The sequence below is a fragment of the Bison bison genome, unplaced genomic scaffold (genome assembly GCF_000754665.1).
Source record: "Bison bison bison isolate TAMUID 2011002044 unplaced genomic scaffold, Bison_UMD1.0 scf7180017864345, whole genome shotgun sequence".
Lineage (NCBI taxonomy): Eukaryota > Metazoa > Chordata > Mammalia > Artiodactyla > Bovidae > Bison > Bison bison.
Window position 1 is genome coordinate 4,347,733 of NW_011494917.1, and position 16,847 is coordinate 4,364,579.

The 16,847-nt window shown below is 41.2% G+C and overlaps 1 protein-coding gene and 1 pseudogene across 2 annotated transcripts in view; one reads left to right on the plus strand and one right to left on the minus strand.

Moving 5' to 3' along the window:
* Window positions 1–16,847, minus strand: part of LCP1 (lymphocyte cytosolic protein 1 (L-plastin)) — a 65,901-nt gene that overhangs the window by 24,828 nt on the left and 24,226 nt on the right. Inside the window, exons 3-9 of the mRNA XM_010854634.1 lie at window positions 16,285–16,448; window positions 15,981–16,110; window positions 13,408–13,540; window positions 10,668–10,749; window positions 8,368–8,533; window positions 6,628–6,770; window positions 3,679–3,774 (exon numbers count right to left, since the gene is read on the minus strand). Coding sequence (XP_010852936.1) covers window positions 3,679–3,774; window positions 6,628–6,770; window positions 8,368–8,533; window positions 10,668–10,749; window positions 13,408–13,540; window positions 15,981–16,110; window positions 16,285–16,448 — 914 coding nt within the window. The remainder of the gene's footprint in view (window positions 1–3,678; window positions 3,775–6,627; window positions 6,771–8,367; window positions 8,534–10,667; window positions 10,750–13,407; window positions 13,541–15,980; window positions 16,111–16,284; window positions 16,449–16,847) is intronic.
* LOC104999148 lies at window positions 36–1,365 on the plus strand (annotated as a pseudogene). Its single transcript, XR_826551.1, has one exon. The product of XR_826551.1 is annotated as a heterogeneous nuclear ribonucleoprotein D-like pseudogene (transcript).

Consider the following 16,847-nt stretch of genomic DNA (forward strand, 5'->3'; position numbering starts at 1 on the left):
ACAGGTGATGGACAGGGAGGCCTGGCGTGCTGTGATTCATGGGGTCGCAAATAGTTGGACACGACTGAGCGACTGATCTGATCTGATCTGATCTGATACAATACAACGCTCCTCCGCCACTGCGGCCGCGACTTGGTCTGAGCGCCAGGACCCTCCGGCGGACCACTCCGCAGCTATGGAAGACATGAACGAGTACTGCGACATAGAAGAATTCGCAGAGGGATCCAAGATCAACGCGAGCAAGAACCAGCAGGATGACGGTAAAATGTTTTTTGGAGGTTTGAGCTGGGATACAAGCAAGAAAGATCTAACTGAATATTTGTCTCGATTTGGGGAAGTTGTGGACTGCACGATGAAAACAGATCCTGTTACTGGAAGATCAGGAGGATTTGGATTTGTGCTTTTCAAGCATGCTGCTAGTGTTGATAAGGTTTTGGAACTGAAAGAACACAAACTGGATGGCAAATTGATAGACCCTAAAAGGGCCAAAGTTTTAAAGGGGAAGGAACCCCCAAAAAAGGTTTTCGTGGGTGGATTGAGCCCAGATACTTCGGAGGAACAAATTAAAAGAATATTTTGGAGCCTTTGGAGAGATTGAAAATATTGAACTTCCTGTGGATACAAAAACAAATGAAAGAAGAGGATTTTGCTTTATTACATACATAGACGAGGAGCCAGTAAAGAAATTGTTAGAAAGCAGATACCATCAAACTGGTTCTGGGAAGTGTGAAATCAAAGTTGCACAACCCAAAGAGGTATATAGCCAGCAACAGCAGCAACAAAAGGGAGGAAGAGGTGCTGCAGCTGGTGGGCGAGGTGGTACTAGGGCTCGAGGCCGAGGTCAGGGCCAAAACTGGAACCAAGGATTTAGTAACTATCATGATCAAGGATATGGAAATTACAATGGTGCCTATGGTGGTGATCAAAACTGTAGTGGCTATGGCGGCTGTGATTATACTGGGTATAACTATGGGAACTATGGATATGGACGGGGATATGCAGACTACAGTGGCCAACAGAGCACTTACGGCAAGGCATCCCGAGGGGGCGGCAATCACCAAAACAATTACCAGCCGTATTAAAGGGGACACTGCCGAAAACAGGAAGGGATTGCTAAAGTAACCATCTTGCAGGAGGACACTGAAGGTTGGTCTTCTGTTGATCTAAGATGATTATTTTGTAAAAGACTTTCTAGTGTACAAGACACAATTTGTGTCCAATTGTATATAGCCGCCAATTAGTTTTCTTGGTTTTTACTTTGTCTTTTGCTATCTGTGTTATGACTCTGTGGATTTGTGTTTATACAGACTTTGTTTGTATGATTACATGTTAAACCCCAAATAAATGCTTCCTTATGTGATTGTTTTTCTATATCAGGTACTAAATAACTCTGTAAAAGTGTAATTTTAAATAAGCAATGATAAACGCACAGTTTATTTTGTAGGGAGTCTTGCTCCATAGGAAGAGAAAACTGTGGTCCTTTATGAATAGGCAGCTACAGTGTCTGCTCTGTTGCCCTTGTTTGTTAGATGTATTCTGTGCTCTTAAGGGAGAAGGAAATGGCAACCCACTCCAGTGTTCTTGCCTGGAGAATCCCAGGGACAGGGGAGCCTGGTGGGCTGCCGTCTATGGGGTCACATAGAGTCGGACACGACTGAAGCAACTTAGCAGTAGCATGCTCTTAAGACTTCATTTTCCTCTCTAACCGAGGCTTCCATCATAACCTATAATGTTGTTTCCTCTCTGCCTATCTGGAGACATTGTCATGAAAGCTTCTGTGGCATAGTTATACTGTTGTGATTAGTGGGAGCTTTCTAGTAGACCATGAGTCTCTGGTTATATTTTGAAAAGTAAATTTTTAATGGCACAAAGCATGCTGGTAGCTCCTTTTATGAAGAAAATGTTTTGCTTTGTTCTTGTCTTCGGAAAGGCATTTTTCAATGGATTGTTGTATTCAGTGGTCTGCTAGAAAGAGCTTTGACTAATCATAATATCATAACTTTGTTTTCTTGATTTAAATGTCCAGATATACCCATTGCGGAGTCGGGGGCCTAAAGCTGTGTTATAAGAGCTACAGGTTAAGAATAGCAGATATAGTTAGATTTTACACAACAATTTTGGCAAATAGGTATGAAGTTATTAAAGTTTGAACAAAACTTAGATTAAAAGATTTGAAGTAGTAGCTAAGTCAATTAATTGTATTCTATTCTGTTGGTTTAATGTCACAGCAAGCACCAAACTGAACAAAATGTTTTCTCTTGGGGCCTTGTTAGGAAGCTGTACTGGGTGTTAACTGTTAGATGGTGTGAGTTCTTAGAAGGCATGGGTAGTGGATTTCAGTCATTTTTTTATGTGGTTAGTGCATGAGCTGAGTGGTTGAGCATAATCACACTCAGACATAAAAGAATAATGGAGAAGGCTAACCCTTGATTCTCATGTAAATGCAAGTTTAGTGTGACCAAGTCATGTCATTACAACACATCTTCCTGGTGCATTAAAAAGAAAGCCTTTTAGCTCTAGATTTGGGAGGATATCCTAGATAAGTTCAAGTCTTGAATTTTACATTCAGTGTAGTTAACTGAGTTTAATGTTTTCGGTCTTGTTGCCTTGGTTTCATGTTCGCCATTAGGATTGGCATGCATGTTTACTTGTGGAATAGTTCACCTCACCTTCAGCCACATATAAATGTTTTTGTGCTAATGAACCTGCCTCTTGCTTTCCTTGGTGCTTGCAACTTTCTTTATTCCAGTGATGTTTGTACTTGATGGGCTATCAAGTTATAATGCTTTTGGCCTTGTTTTGCTATTTGACCTTAAACCTAAGCCAAGTACCAGTGTTGGCTATTGCAAGGGATTGTTTATTCTTTCAACATGCAACCTTAGGGGACAGAAAGGAGATTTTCATTTTAAGTTATGTTGTCAAGTCAGTAGGTACAGTGTCTTCAGGGCAGTAAATCTTGTAAGTTCAAATATATGATTAGGTGACAAGTTGACACTGAGATTGTCCTTCCCCTGATCAAAAATGAATAAAAGCTTTTTTTAAACAAACAAACAAAAAAGTCTATTCAAATAGGACTAGAGAATTTCTAGTCATTTATAAGCAGACTCTTGTAATAGAAGACTTAAGTTTTGTTGAAACACAGTTCACTGCCTTTTAATGCTCTTAAAAGTCTATGAAAGCACTAATTTTCAGACAACTAGAACTTACTAAAACTGGAATTATCTCTTAATATGATGCTTTACTAATTAATACTATAGATTATATATTTCAGATGCTTTACTTCTCATTCAGGAATAAGTTTTTTTTTTTCAAATTTATTTTTAAAAAATATTTATTTATTTTTTGGCCGAGTTAGGTCCTGGTTGTGGTACGTAGGAACTACACTGTGTAATTCAGGATCTTTTGTTGCAATGCATGGACTCCACTCCTCTCTTTGCTTAATGTTTAGTTCCAGATTCAATTTTCCACAATTACTACCCCAAACTGTTAACAGTTTTTAAAAATTTAACAGGGATGTTAAAATTTAACATTTAAAATTTTAAATGTTAAATTTTTAAAATTTAAAAATTTAAGCAGAGATGTCCACTCATGGACCTCGAGCCAGCATCACGCAGGGCAATGGAACCACCAATGCAGAAGAACAATGGCATCGACACACGACTTGGGGTGTGGACTTACCCTCAGTCCTGACATGTCAATAACAACAGCAGGAATACCTTCTTCATCTCCTTTTGGAGCCACCTGTTCAAGCAGGTGGTAATAAGCTTTCGAGTCCTGTGAGAAATGAGGAAATTACAATTTCAAGATGGCATAGCTAATTAGACACTTAGCACAACAATAATTTCCCCAAAGCAAACATATTTCATTTCTTATCCAACTATCATTCAAGAATGCAACTTAATTAACAAAGCTGGGAACATTCACTAATTTTCATTTTCCACTTGTCCTTTACATATTATATTTATTTGCCTTTCTTTCTAAAAGAAGTATAACAGTTAAAAATACAGGACATATATAAAAGGCAACCCAAAGAAGCAAATACTATTCTGCTGCCCTCAGGGGAGAAAATAATTTATTTACATGTATTAAATTGTATACAGGAAAATATATATACCTTTATATTGCTGTAGAAGTCAGTCAGCTAAGGTTTAATTTAAAAAAAAAGTGACAGAAAAAGGAAGCAGAAGTTTAAAGCAGAGTTTAAAAATACATTTAAATGGACAATCAGCAAAAGAAAAAGATTTCACAGACAAAAATTGAAGCATTCACAAGCAGTCTTTATGCCAAAGGAGAAATATTAAGTGCACTTAATATTGATCAAGAAGCTAGAAAAAGTGATTAAATTTCATTATCTCAGGATATAGATATTGAATTATCATGTTTTCTTAGATTCTGGAAATAGGTTTATTGACAAGAAATTTTCCGAATCACAGTCAAAGTTTCTCATTCAATGAAAGCATACAAATTTTCAGGTAATTTGTTATTTAAATCGCTGAAAGACATCTGTTTCTCTGTTTGTTTTTGAAAACTGGGTAGAGCCTGAGGAAACCAGAGGTACGCTCACCCTTGTGACCTTGGAAAGATGAGAAGAGACAGTGCCAGGCCCTGATGCTGCATCCGGGACCAGATTTGAGTCTCTTCATGCTACCCTCCCCTTCTCTTACTTTCTGCTATAGCTCTTTCAAAGTCAGTGAAAGTTCCATGCAGCTGCTCTGTTGTTTAGTCCCTAAGTTGTGTCCTACCCTTGCAACCCCATGGACTGAGGCCCACCAGGTTCCTCCGTCCTTGGGATTCTCCAGGCAAGAATATTGGAGTGGGTTGCCATTTCCTTCTCCAGGGAATCTCCCCGACCCAGGGAGCGAACCCAGGTCTCCTGCATTGGCAGGCGGTTTCTTTACCATCTGGGCCACCAGGGAAGCCCTCCATGCAGATGTTAGGCATGAATAAAATCTGCATGTCACATGTCACATCCATTTGGCTTTGCTAAGAGTCATCTCATTTCATGGGACCCTAAGAAACGTGTTTCACTCTGTGTTGGGTGTTTTCCCCTCCTTTGCTGACTTGCTGTGATTTAAAGGCATCCCCTCAAGTTGCCAGAGGTTGACTTATACATCTCAGCACTGACCTAGGTGGTGATGCAGCTGCTCCTGGAGAACAGCCACAACCCCTGTACCTGTGCTCGGCCTGCCAGCTCCCATCTCATGTTCTAAAGAACACAGCCTTTCAGTCACAGGAAATCAGGTACATTTATGGCTCAGACTAAGCATCCTAATTTTGTCTGAAAAGTGTGGCTGAAATAATGGCCAAGTCTAACTGTTGAGTGCAGAGGGAGATAATGCTGTCCAACTGCTAATTCTAGGCTGGCTGCTCATGCCAGAAGAATGTGAATAACCAATGAAATTGTGTAGTTAGAAAAAAAAATGGCATTACTAGCTTATGTCCTAAGGAATAGGGGACTTTCCATCTAGAAGCTTTGCTCTAGATGGCAGACCTTGAATTCTAAAAGCCAGAGAAAGAGGGAAGCTGTCACTCAAGAATCAAAAGCTGGAGTCGATGCTCAGTGAGTCACGTGACCTTTCCTCTGCCCCTTCGTCTTTGGAGAAAATGTCTTTTTTTTAACTTTTGAGAAAGTGGAAGACTGAATTATTTTCCTCACGTTGCACACCATCATCTCATACCATTTCCTGCTGGGGACCGACATTCCTTCCTGCTCCTTAAGCTCTTTCTATCTGGATATATCTATCATCAATGCCAACAAGCTGGTCCTTTCACCCTGACATGGAACTTTTCACAAACTTGCAAACCGCAAAGCATGTTTCCTTAGCTTTTCAACCTTTGGATCCCTGTTGTAGGATTAATTGTGTCTTCTACATTTTCTGGGGTTAATTCTCATTGCAGATGATTTCCAGAATCATTATCTTTACAGTATCACTCTGGTTTCTACAAATGCAAAGCTTTCAAGAAGTTTACAAATTGTTTTTAGAGGAGCACTGTGTATGGTGGTCAAGGACCATGGAGATCAACTGCTCAAGTAGAGCCCGGGCCCCATTCTCCAGCTCTGTGAACTTGAACAAGTTCCTTATATTCTCTTTACCTGGGTTTCCTTACCTGCAAAATGAGCAAAGAATAACTCTTATCTCAAAGACGTGTCATGAGGATTAGCAGAGTCGATACATGCATAAGGCAGTTAGAACAGTACCTGGCATGCAGTCTTTGCTATGATTAGTGTAATTAGAAGAGTAATCCTGGTTTGATTTTCTTTGGAAAGGAATCCCCATCTGATGCTCCCGTTGACAAAATCAGAAAGACATTAGAATCCTATGGAGGCTCTCTTCACCTGAAAATCAGTCTTATCTTCTGCCCTTTGTCTATTTCACCCTCATCGCTCTGTGTCGGGATGTTGAAACTCTAGGGAACACCCATCATGTTTGATGCCATGCAGTTACTAGGGCCTCGGACAGATCTGCATGTGGCCCAGAGCTGGGGCTGCACACGGACCTGAGAACGGCCACTCCAACCAGCCCTGAACTTCTGAAGAGATGAAACCTGTATCTTTGTCTGTCTCCATTAACGCCCATATTCCCTCCACTGCTGTGGTTAATCGCATTCCAACTCCAGTCCTCCTACCTTGATGTCACTGCTGAAGTTGTTGATTTTGTTGCAGCCTGCGTTTTCCAGGTGGTAGTTAGCCCATCTCAGCAGGAGCTCCTCGGGAGAGAGTTTCATCAGGTCTTCCAGGCTCTCCCCTTCTCTCAGAAGAGCAGCCAGCGCTGAAGAAACACAACGACCAAATAAAAATGAACACAGGGGATACTTGGGGTGGGGGGGATCAGTGACAACTTAAATCAATGCAGGGGATCAGGAGTGGGGGGTTAGTGACAACTTAAACTGAGCCCTGCTGGGAAGGCAAAGGTAGCAAGCTATCTCTCTGGGATAGAGGGATGTATAGCCTTGGCCATGGAATAAACATCTTAGTATTATTCCCTAAAAAGAGGTATAAGGTATTATGAGCCTATTTATTATCCCCATTTTGGGGGTGGAGAAGAAAGTGAAATTGAATTGCTTAGTCGTGTCTGACTCTGTGCGACATCCGGACTGTCCATGGAATACTCCAGGCAAGAATACTGGAATGGGTAGTCATTCCCTTCTCCAGAGGATCTTCCTGACCCATGGATCGAACCTGGGTCTCCTGCAGAATTGCAGACAGATTCTTTACCATCTGAGCCACCAGGGAAGCCTCTATGGGTGGAGAAGGCATGACACCAGTGAACGTCAGCACGAGGCCTAAGAGTACACGGGCAGAGCTGTGGGAATGATCAAGACCATCGACTCGGAACACTCTGCTGGGTCTGTTAGAACACATTTCATGATAGGACATTTTTACTTTCAAGAGATCAATTTTGTGATAACGACAATGTCCTCTTGTGTATTTTCATACGTGTTTTATATTTCACATGCTTACCTGCATAATGACAGCAAGTCAAAAAAGTGCAATTAACTCTTTCCTCTGTGTTTCCTGGATGAATTAAATCACTTCTGCTCAGCGAGAAGGTCTAAATGTAGCTGAGGTCATTATTTGCAAATCAATATTCTTTCTGATGTGTTCTAAGTTTCCCTATTTGCTTTTTAATTCTTTATATTCTGTTTAATATAATACACTGGTTTTCAAATGGTACCCCAGAAGTCTTCACTGGGTATTTTGATTTGGACGTGTTCACAAAATGTATATATAACTAAAGGCCAGAATCTGGCTACAGATGTCATATTAGTAGGATCTATACAGGAAAAATGAAAGGTAACAGTGCTTAGTATTGAATCTGTCAATACTACTTCTGTCCAAGGAACAGGCTGAATGCTGAAACAGTTAGGATGCTGACAGCAGATGGAGTAAGACTGACAGCTACAATATCTGGTTGAGAACTCTGAACCCCTAAATATAATTTCCTACAATCTTGGTAAAAAGAGATTGCATTTCTCCTAATCTGGTACTATCACTGCTGTATATGAACGTGAATTGCTTCGTAAAATCCAAGTTTAAAATAGCCTAATTTGTTACAAAGCGTCTAAAGGCAAAGTGAACTCAGAAAAGCTCTTGAGGTTGGAGTCCCAGACAGCTAGACAGAGCTACAGGCTCTAAACAAGCCTCCTTATGAGTCTGTGGTCTTTAAAAGGCATTTGCTCTGTTGTTTTAAAAAGTCTGGGCAGTGTGGACAGAATGGGTTATAGTAAAATGGACTGGATATAACTATAGTTTCAAAAACTGAAGATTCTGAGCTTGACTACTCATGACATCTTCCTTGTACAACCCTCAACATCGGCATTAACGAAAAGTCAGGCCATTATTCACGTCTGAGGCTTTGTTCATACCTTCGTTTCTGCTGAGCTCGATGTCGGCAAATAACCCAATCTTGATGACCTGCCACAACAGTCCCAGGACCAGGTAAGGCTTCCCCTCCTTTAAGTCCTCAGCGCCGATATTAACCACGTGGCACCCGATGGCTGAGGCAGAGTTCAGAGCCAGGTTCAAATTTTCCTGAAGGAGAAAAAGTAATGCAAGTCTAGTTTTTGACTTTGCAGATGCCAAATGATCATTATTGACTGGCAAAGCAACAGTGTTTTGCTTCTGGAAAGTTCACGGGTCTAGAGGCATTGTCTTCACTAGGCTTAAACATCAGAAAAAAGCAGGAATATCTGGAAGAGAAAATCTAGCAACCTAGATACTAGGATCAGGCAGCTCACCCTGGTCAGGATGAAACTAACGAGTCCTATTTTTTCACACTGCTCTGTGATGGAGCCTCCACACTCAGCATCTCCATCAGCCAGCAGTCAAGGGGCACCTTTGAAGACAGTCACTGTCTTGTCACTGGTTATTGTCAATAACCCAGCTGTTGATGAAAATCAAGGTCATAAAAGAGAACACCAAAACAGCTTTTTGACTTGCAGACTAGATACTGAAGGAATGAAAAAGATACAAATCAACTTCCTGGAAAAGACATGGTCGTTTTTACTAGGATAATTTATTGAGTATCCATAACATCTAGGGTCCTTGAGTACACACAACATATATAAAGATACACATATGCCTATCCACACACACACAGATTATATGTTCTTATAAACTAATAACAATCTATGTAAGGTGACACACACACAGTTGGAATAGGGTCAGTGAAGTTTTCAATCAGGGTTTTTATATAGCTGACCTTGAAAGCCATGGGTTTGAGCTGCTCAGACCCACATAAGTGTATGGACCCACCATGTACAAATATTGTGTTAGTCACTCAGTCATGTCCGACTCTTTGTGATCCCACGGACTAGGGCCCACTAGACTCCTCCACCCATGGAAATCTCCAGGCAAGAATACTGGAGTATACATTTCCTTCTCCAATGTATAAATATAGTGAATACTATAGTACTCCATGATCTATGGCTGGTCGAATCCACAGATGAAGAACCATGGTTATGGAAGAACCAAATACAGGAAGCACAGACTGTAAATTATATTCAGATTTCAGATGGAGCAGAGGGTTGACACCCCAACCCTCCTGTTGTTCAAGGCTCAACTGTACTACTATTCTGGGTCTGCAAAGCAGGACTTACCAGAATCAAAGATCTATAGAACTTGTTTACAAAACACAGGCCATCAGGGAATTTGGAAGAGAACTATGAGAAGAAAGGGCTTCCCAGATGGCTCCATGGTAAAGAATCTGCCTGCCAATGCAGGAGACGCAGGAGATGTGGGTTCAATCCCTGGGTCGAGAAGATCTCCTGGAGTAGGAAATGGCAACCCACTCCAGTATTCTTGCCTGGGAAACCCCATGGACAGAGGAGCCTGGTGGGCTACAGTCCATGGGGTTACAAAGATTCGGGCACAACTGAGCGACTGAGCACACACACACAGAGCTCAGATGACAAGTAAAAAAAATACGGGGTCCAGTTACGGCAAAGACTAAAATTTAACAGCAAGATTAAATATGACGTTAAGTGCCTTCATATACATTTAATCATAGTTCTTGCTTTGATCGCAGCTTCCATCTTTTAGGAACACAGGGTTGCTTAAATCCAAACAGGACATAATTTATTGTTCATGATTTAAGAAGTGAGACGTGGCTTCCGAGCGAGAAGATTATAATAATGTTAAAATGCTGGAACATAGCACAGAAACGCAGCTTACTTACTACCAGTCACTGTTCCAGTTAATCAACAAATCGAAGGCATAAAAATAAGTTATATTTATCACACTGGTGGCTGCGCCCTTCACCACTGTGGAGGCTGCCAGAGCACTTCCCGTGTTCACCCCCTCACTTCTTAGAAAGGCTAATCTTTTCAGATAAAATGCTGTGTATCTGGCATTAGCTCAAAGATAAATTGCCAGGGGAAGTCTGAGTTAAAACTTGAGCCAGTGTGAATTTTATTCATAAGTGGCCAAAACAAACAAAGTCTACCCCCAATGACTAACACTCACCAACTCCCCCTAGCCCCACAATATTAATAAAAGATGAAGTAAAAATGTTTTCCCCTGTGCCCACTGGTCATGACAGATCACCAGCCCAGAGCCTGGGTTGGAGGAATAATGTTTGAGCATCTGAAAAAGCCCGGCTTGGCAGTGATGACCCATGCCTTCTAAGCACAATGCTGCATTAATTAAGGAAACAGGGAAGATGTACCTGAATGGTGAAAGGGGTGAGTTTCTTTTTGTTGATGGTCCTCTCATCAATTGTGTCTGGCACTGACAGATTGATCATTTTACTGAAAGAGAAACAATGAAAGAAAGCAGGCTTCTAAATAAAAGAGCCTAATGACGTGGAATTAAAATTCTAGTGATGCCATAAGCAGATAAGACAGCACCATAATCTGCGCTACTCAGTGTTCAAATATAAAATCGGTCATGCAATTTTAACTAGATTCAAACTATTTGTGGAAAAGGTTAATCCTCCTTGAAGTCTTACTAATACAGTGAAGTAAGAAATAAGGATCCTACTTCATTCATTCACCAAAAAGCTGAACAATTATTCTGGTTCCTTTAATTAGGAAATTCTGGGTGGATAGCCAAAGCAAATTCTCCATGAGTTCTTCTCTTTCTCAGTCATGAGACTTGCCCCCACCATATAGATTATCCATACATAATCTGAGTGTATATAATGTCTAAATTTCTATTTGATATCTGGTCAAACTCTATACCTTCAACTAACCATATGATGAAATGTTTTATTATCTCCTGTAATCATTACAGTATCTGTACTTTAGAAATGTCTGCCACTTAAGTATCTAACATATTGACCAGACATTCAAAATAAGCAATTATTAATTATGAAAAACTGATTTTATCCACTTTGCATTGGTTTAACCTCCATGAGGTTATTAAAAATAAAAGTTCTTTGGCCACTTCCATCTTATTTAAAGAAGTTGGGGGAAAAAATCCAAAGGAACAACAACAAAATCAAAGAATAATAACTTTGAATGTGATTATTCCTTTTTTTAAATAAAAGAAATCAGCATTGACATCTTTCCTAACAATTTTTAAGCAACTACGTTTTCTTATGGTTGTTCTTTAAGTATGTATTTCCACAACTTTGCCGTGTGTGTGTGTGTGTACATTATTTAAATAAAAAGCACTTCACTGAAATTTAGGCAAAACAAACCCCTAAATCATTATTTGAAAAATACGAAACTAATAGTGAACTGGAAGCTATGAGAGATGGAAGGAGAGCAGCGTGGCTCAGAAAAGAAAAAGATATCCCTGTCTTTGAAAAGCTTATAGTTGGGGGATTCTCCTGGTGGTTCAGGGGCTAAGACTCCACGCTCCCAGTGGAGAGGGCCAGGGTTCAATCCCTACTCAGGGAACTAGATACTGCATGCCTCAACTAAAAAGACCCTGCATGCCCCAGCTAAGATTAAAGATCCTGTGTTTTGCAACTAAGACCCAGTGTAGCCAAATAAATAAATTTATTTTATTATTTAATTTTACTTATTTTATCATTTAAAAATAAATAAAATTTATTTATTAAAAAGAAAAGCTTATAGTCAAATTTCAGAGACAAAAGATAAAGTTATGTTAACAGCCCAAAGCAGAGCACTATAATGGCTCCCTAAGGACTACAAACTATATGCGCTTTAAGAATTCAGTGAAGGGAGAGATCACCAGGAGTTGGAACAGACCAGAAACCTTTATAGTAAATGGATTCATGTAGGAGGAGAGGGTGGGGAAGGGCATTCTTAAAAAGGAAAATAAAAGGCAAAGCCAGAGTTGCAAGATGTAAGCAGGCTGTGTATGGGGAAGAGTGAGCATGGCTGCTGGTGGAGCCCTTCACTGGTACCCTGGACTGGGGGCCTGAGTCATGCAGGTCTTGGCAGGAAGGGCTAGGAGACTGAGGGAAGACCAGGTGATGCATGGGGTACCCGCGGAAGGAGTCAGGACCTGATCCTGTGCGCTAGGTTCTTGATGCCTTTCTTTTTTTTTTTTTTAAGTTGAACTTTATAAAAATGAAATCTCACAGTGAACTCTAATAAATAAAATGCAATTGCTCTGGTCAGAGCAGAGGAAGGATGGAGGGGGGAGGTTGGTTAAAGTCCTGCCCACTCATCCTTTCCTTCAATTCCTGAGCCCACCTGAGACGAGGCATTTCAAGCCTCCTCAATTACTCCACGTCTCACGATGTCAGAGAGGCTGCCAAAGCAACAGCCACAGCGGCTCTTTCAAAGACACCGTCCTGAACGGACCGACGGCGCTGAGAGGCCTCCCATGGAGAGGATACAGCCCTCCTCTTCCAGGCGCCCCCAGCATGTGAGCACCACTCAATAGTCCCTCTGCTTGAGGACTGGCGTCAGGTGATTTGATCATCATGCTGCTGTTTCCTATTCAATTCTAAGCACTCTCATGACGAGCCATGCTCAGATGAAGAAAAATGGCATAGAATCCAAAAGTAATTGCTATTGACCTTGTGTTCCTATGGCCCTGTGTTCACGTTTCTCTCTGATCTATGCCTCCTTCTCCTCCACCTGAGTGAGAGTAGTTTTACATTTCTCATTATTAGTTGCTTTAAAAAAAAAAAGTGTACCATTTTTAAGTCTTTATTGAATTTGTTACAGTATTGCCTCTACTTTATATTTTGGTTTTTTGGCTGAGAGGCCTGTGGGATTTTAGATCCCTGACCAGGGATTGAACCCACACCCCCTGCGTTGGAAGCGGAAGTTCTAATTGCTGGACCACCAGGGAAGTCCCACAAATTGCTTTTGAAATCAGTTTGCTCTCCTGGACCTTCCACATGAAAATCCAGAAAAGCATCAGATCCAGCTTAGCATCAAAGGAAGTGAGCCTAAAAGGATCAACACAGTGATGGTGGGTATTCCAGAAAATTCTAGGGAAACTTTTGGAAGCCAAGAAGGGAGTGTTTTTTTTTTTTTTACCAAAGCACGATGCCATCTCCAACAGCACTGAAGAGATCATTGGTGTTAGGATCCATTGGGATGACGTGCCGACAATCGGGGTCATTTTCCAGGGCTTTGTTTATCCAGTTGACAAAGGCATACTTCTCTTCCTCTGCAAGTAAATGATTAAAGTGACTTATCTGCAAAGTGAAAATCTGGTACAAGCAAAATCATATACACACATGGCTCTTAGATTCTCATGCCCAGAAGAGACATTGTGAGGTTCATCAGGTCCATTATCCTATCATCTCACCTTTATTGATAATAAAAAATCTCAGATGATTTGGGAAATAGGCACAGAATCTCTTTTATGTCCAAGTCATAAAACATACATATAGTAAGCAAATTCAGAAGCTATAGATATGCAAATATATTTAGAAGTAAATGCAAAAATGAAGTGAAGTGAAGTGAAAATCACCCAGGTATGTTCAGTTCTTTGCAACTCCATGGACTATATCCCAACAGGCTCCTCTGTCCATGGAATTTCCCAGGCAAGAATACTGGAGTGGTTGCCATTTCCTACTCCCTGTGTAGGGAATCTTCCCAACCCAGGGATCAAACCCAGGTCTCCTGCATTGCAGGCAGACCCTTTGCTGTCTGAGCCACTATCTATTTTTATATATGTAAATACATAAATAATTAAATGTTTATGTGTATTTCTATACAATCTAAATATGAATACGGTCCAATGCTTACATGATAAAACTCAGGGTTCAGCCTCTCACCCTGCTACTTTCAGCGTGGGGCGATCACAGGCAATCTTTGTAATGTCTCTGAGATTCTTTACACAATTACAGGCATCTCTGCTTTTCAAAAGTTCACTTGATGCCACCTTGTTTTTGCAAAAGAGCTACATCAGTACCTGTTTTTGCTCACCACGAGAAACCCGCAGGGGATTTTCGCTTTTATGAAAACAGGTGAAAAGTAAAAATAGTGCTCAGTGTTTGTTTTGCAGAAGCAGTGGGTATCCCAGCAGGGAGAGGACCACCGCCCAGCTCCTTTCTTGGGACTACACACAGCATCCCAGCATCAAGCTGCTATCGCTCTGAACGGAGTCTGTGAGCATCTGTCTCATCTCAATGTATTCCGTGCATCCATCAGCAAGATATGACCTAAGGTAACTGCTTCTTCACTTTGCGATGGCAGCCCACTCCAGCACTCTTGCCTGGAAAATCCCATGGACGGAGGAGCCTGGTGGGCTGCAGTCCATGGGGTCGCGAAGAGTCGGACACGACTGAGCGCCTTCCCTTTCACTTTTCACTTTCATGCATTGGATAAGGAAATGGCAACCCGATCCAGTGTTCTTGCCTGGAGAATCCCAGGGACGGGGGAGCCTGGTGGGCTGCCGTCTATGGGGTCGCACAGAGTCGGACACGACTGAAGCGACTTAGCAGCAGCAGCAACTGCTTCTTCACTTTGCACCACTTGGGTTTACAGAAGGTTTCATAGAAACACTGTACTTTCAGATAGTGGGGGAAAATTGTATGATGAAATTGCTATGAAATGAAATCACTTGTGATATGATATTTCTTTCGTATCAGTAAAGCTGCTAGAAATTTACTTTAGAAATTTTAATAAAGCTTTAAGTTATGCCTTATAGCCCAGCACTGTGTTTCCCAAATTGTGCATTACTGAAAGCAAGAATATCCCTCAGAAGAATTCTGACTCACAACAGTTTGGGAAACAATGCATAGCATATTACTGTCTTGAAGATTTCACACAGCATATTATTGTCTTGAAGATTCCTATGCACATTTACAAAGCAAAAGCCTGTAAAATTTGCTATATTTAAAAATAAAAGACTGAACTTGGTCTTTGCCATTAAGAATGATACATAACCATGAGCTGATCTTTAAGATCAAACTGTGTTTTGAAGACCTCAGGAATTACTGGAATTATTGGATTACTGTACTGTTTGGGCTATTAGAAGTTTCCATGAAGGCTGATGGATGGCAGCCTTCAGAATAAATACACAATTTTCCTCCAAATCAATGAAAACACAATTTTTTTTTGGACTGCTCAGCAAGAATTAAGAACCATCATGAATTTTGGAGGTAGAAGCCTTTTTGTTCAAAAGATTTTCAGAGGAGTTTTGGCAGCCTTTAATATGCTTTTTAAATTTGTTTTTTTTTTTTTTTTTAATTCACGTATTTATTTGGCTGCACCGAGTCTTAGTTGCAGCAGGTGGGATCTAGTTCCCTGACCAGGGATTGAACCCAGGGCCCCTGTATTAGGAGTGCAGAGTCTTAGCCACTGGACCACCAGGGAAGCCCCTGTAATATACTTTTTAAATGCTGATGAGATTACTTGGCATTGGATCCTATCTAGAGCCAGAACTGTGGGCCCACTTATACACAGGAAGATAAGCAGTAGTTAATAAACTCAGGTTAACTTCTGTCTTTCTTTGCACCCTTTAGGTTTGAATGCTGAGTCTGGAATCTGTAACCACAAAAGACGTGGATCCTTTCGACATGGTTCCCTCTCCCCTTGTCCCCAGTTCACCCAACCGTCTCTCCACCTCTGCTTCCCGGCTCCCACGCTGGTACACCTACCTGAGTATGAGTGTTGAGTGCCAACACTAGACTGCTCGGAAGTGCCCCCGATCGCACAAATCCCTTCCTTCTTATTGATAGCTTTTCTAAAGGTCTTGGCAACCTCTGTGCTTTTCAAGCCATGAAAAACCTGCAAAAACATAATGTCTCTTTAGAAACCTAATCTGTGATGTAGAAAACCATAAAGGAAACAATAAGCTATGCTGAAGCAAGAAAGGTGAGACTGTATTTTGTATTCCTGGTATTTCTCAAATTGAACTTCCATGTTTCAAATGCATCTCCTTGGCTTCTGCATCCTACTCACCTTGATAAACTCATCAAAGCTGATCTTCCCATCCTGGTCCAGGTCACCTGTGGTCATCAGGTTTTCTGTAATTTCTCTCACCCGGTACCCAGGCAGAGGCAAGCAGGCAGCCTTGAACAAGTCATTCAGTTCACTGCAGCTGATGTACCCATTGCCATCGGTATCTGTAAGGCAAATGAGGAGCTGATGGCTCAGGGCAATTTGGGTCACAGCACAAAGAGAGGTGAGAGAAGGCCTGATGGGAGGACAGTGGTGGGGAGAAGGGGTCATTCGGGGGTTGTGAGCTGACCCCATGCAAAGTCAGAATCTCACAAGAGACCTTCTGCTATTATAAATGGGTGTTACCATCATTTCCAGCACCCAAGAGTCAAAATTTCAACAAAGAGGTTCTGCCAACAAGCTGAAGAGACTCTTACAGAAACAGATGGGAAAATAAATCACAGACTTGGAGCTACAGATTAAGAAAAAGTATTTGTTGTTGTTTAGTCATTAAGTTCAGAGAAGGAGATGGCACCCCACTCCAGTACTATTGCCTGGAAAATCCCATGGACGGAGGAGCCTGG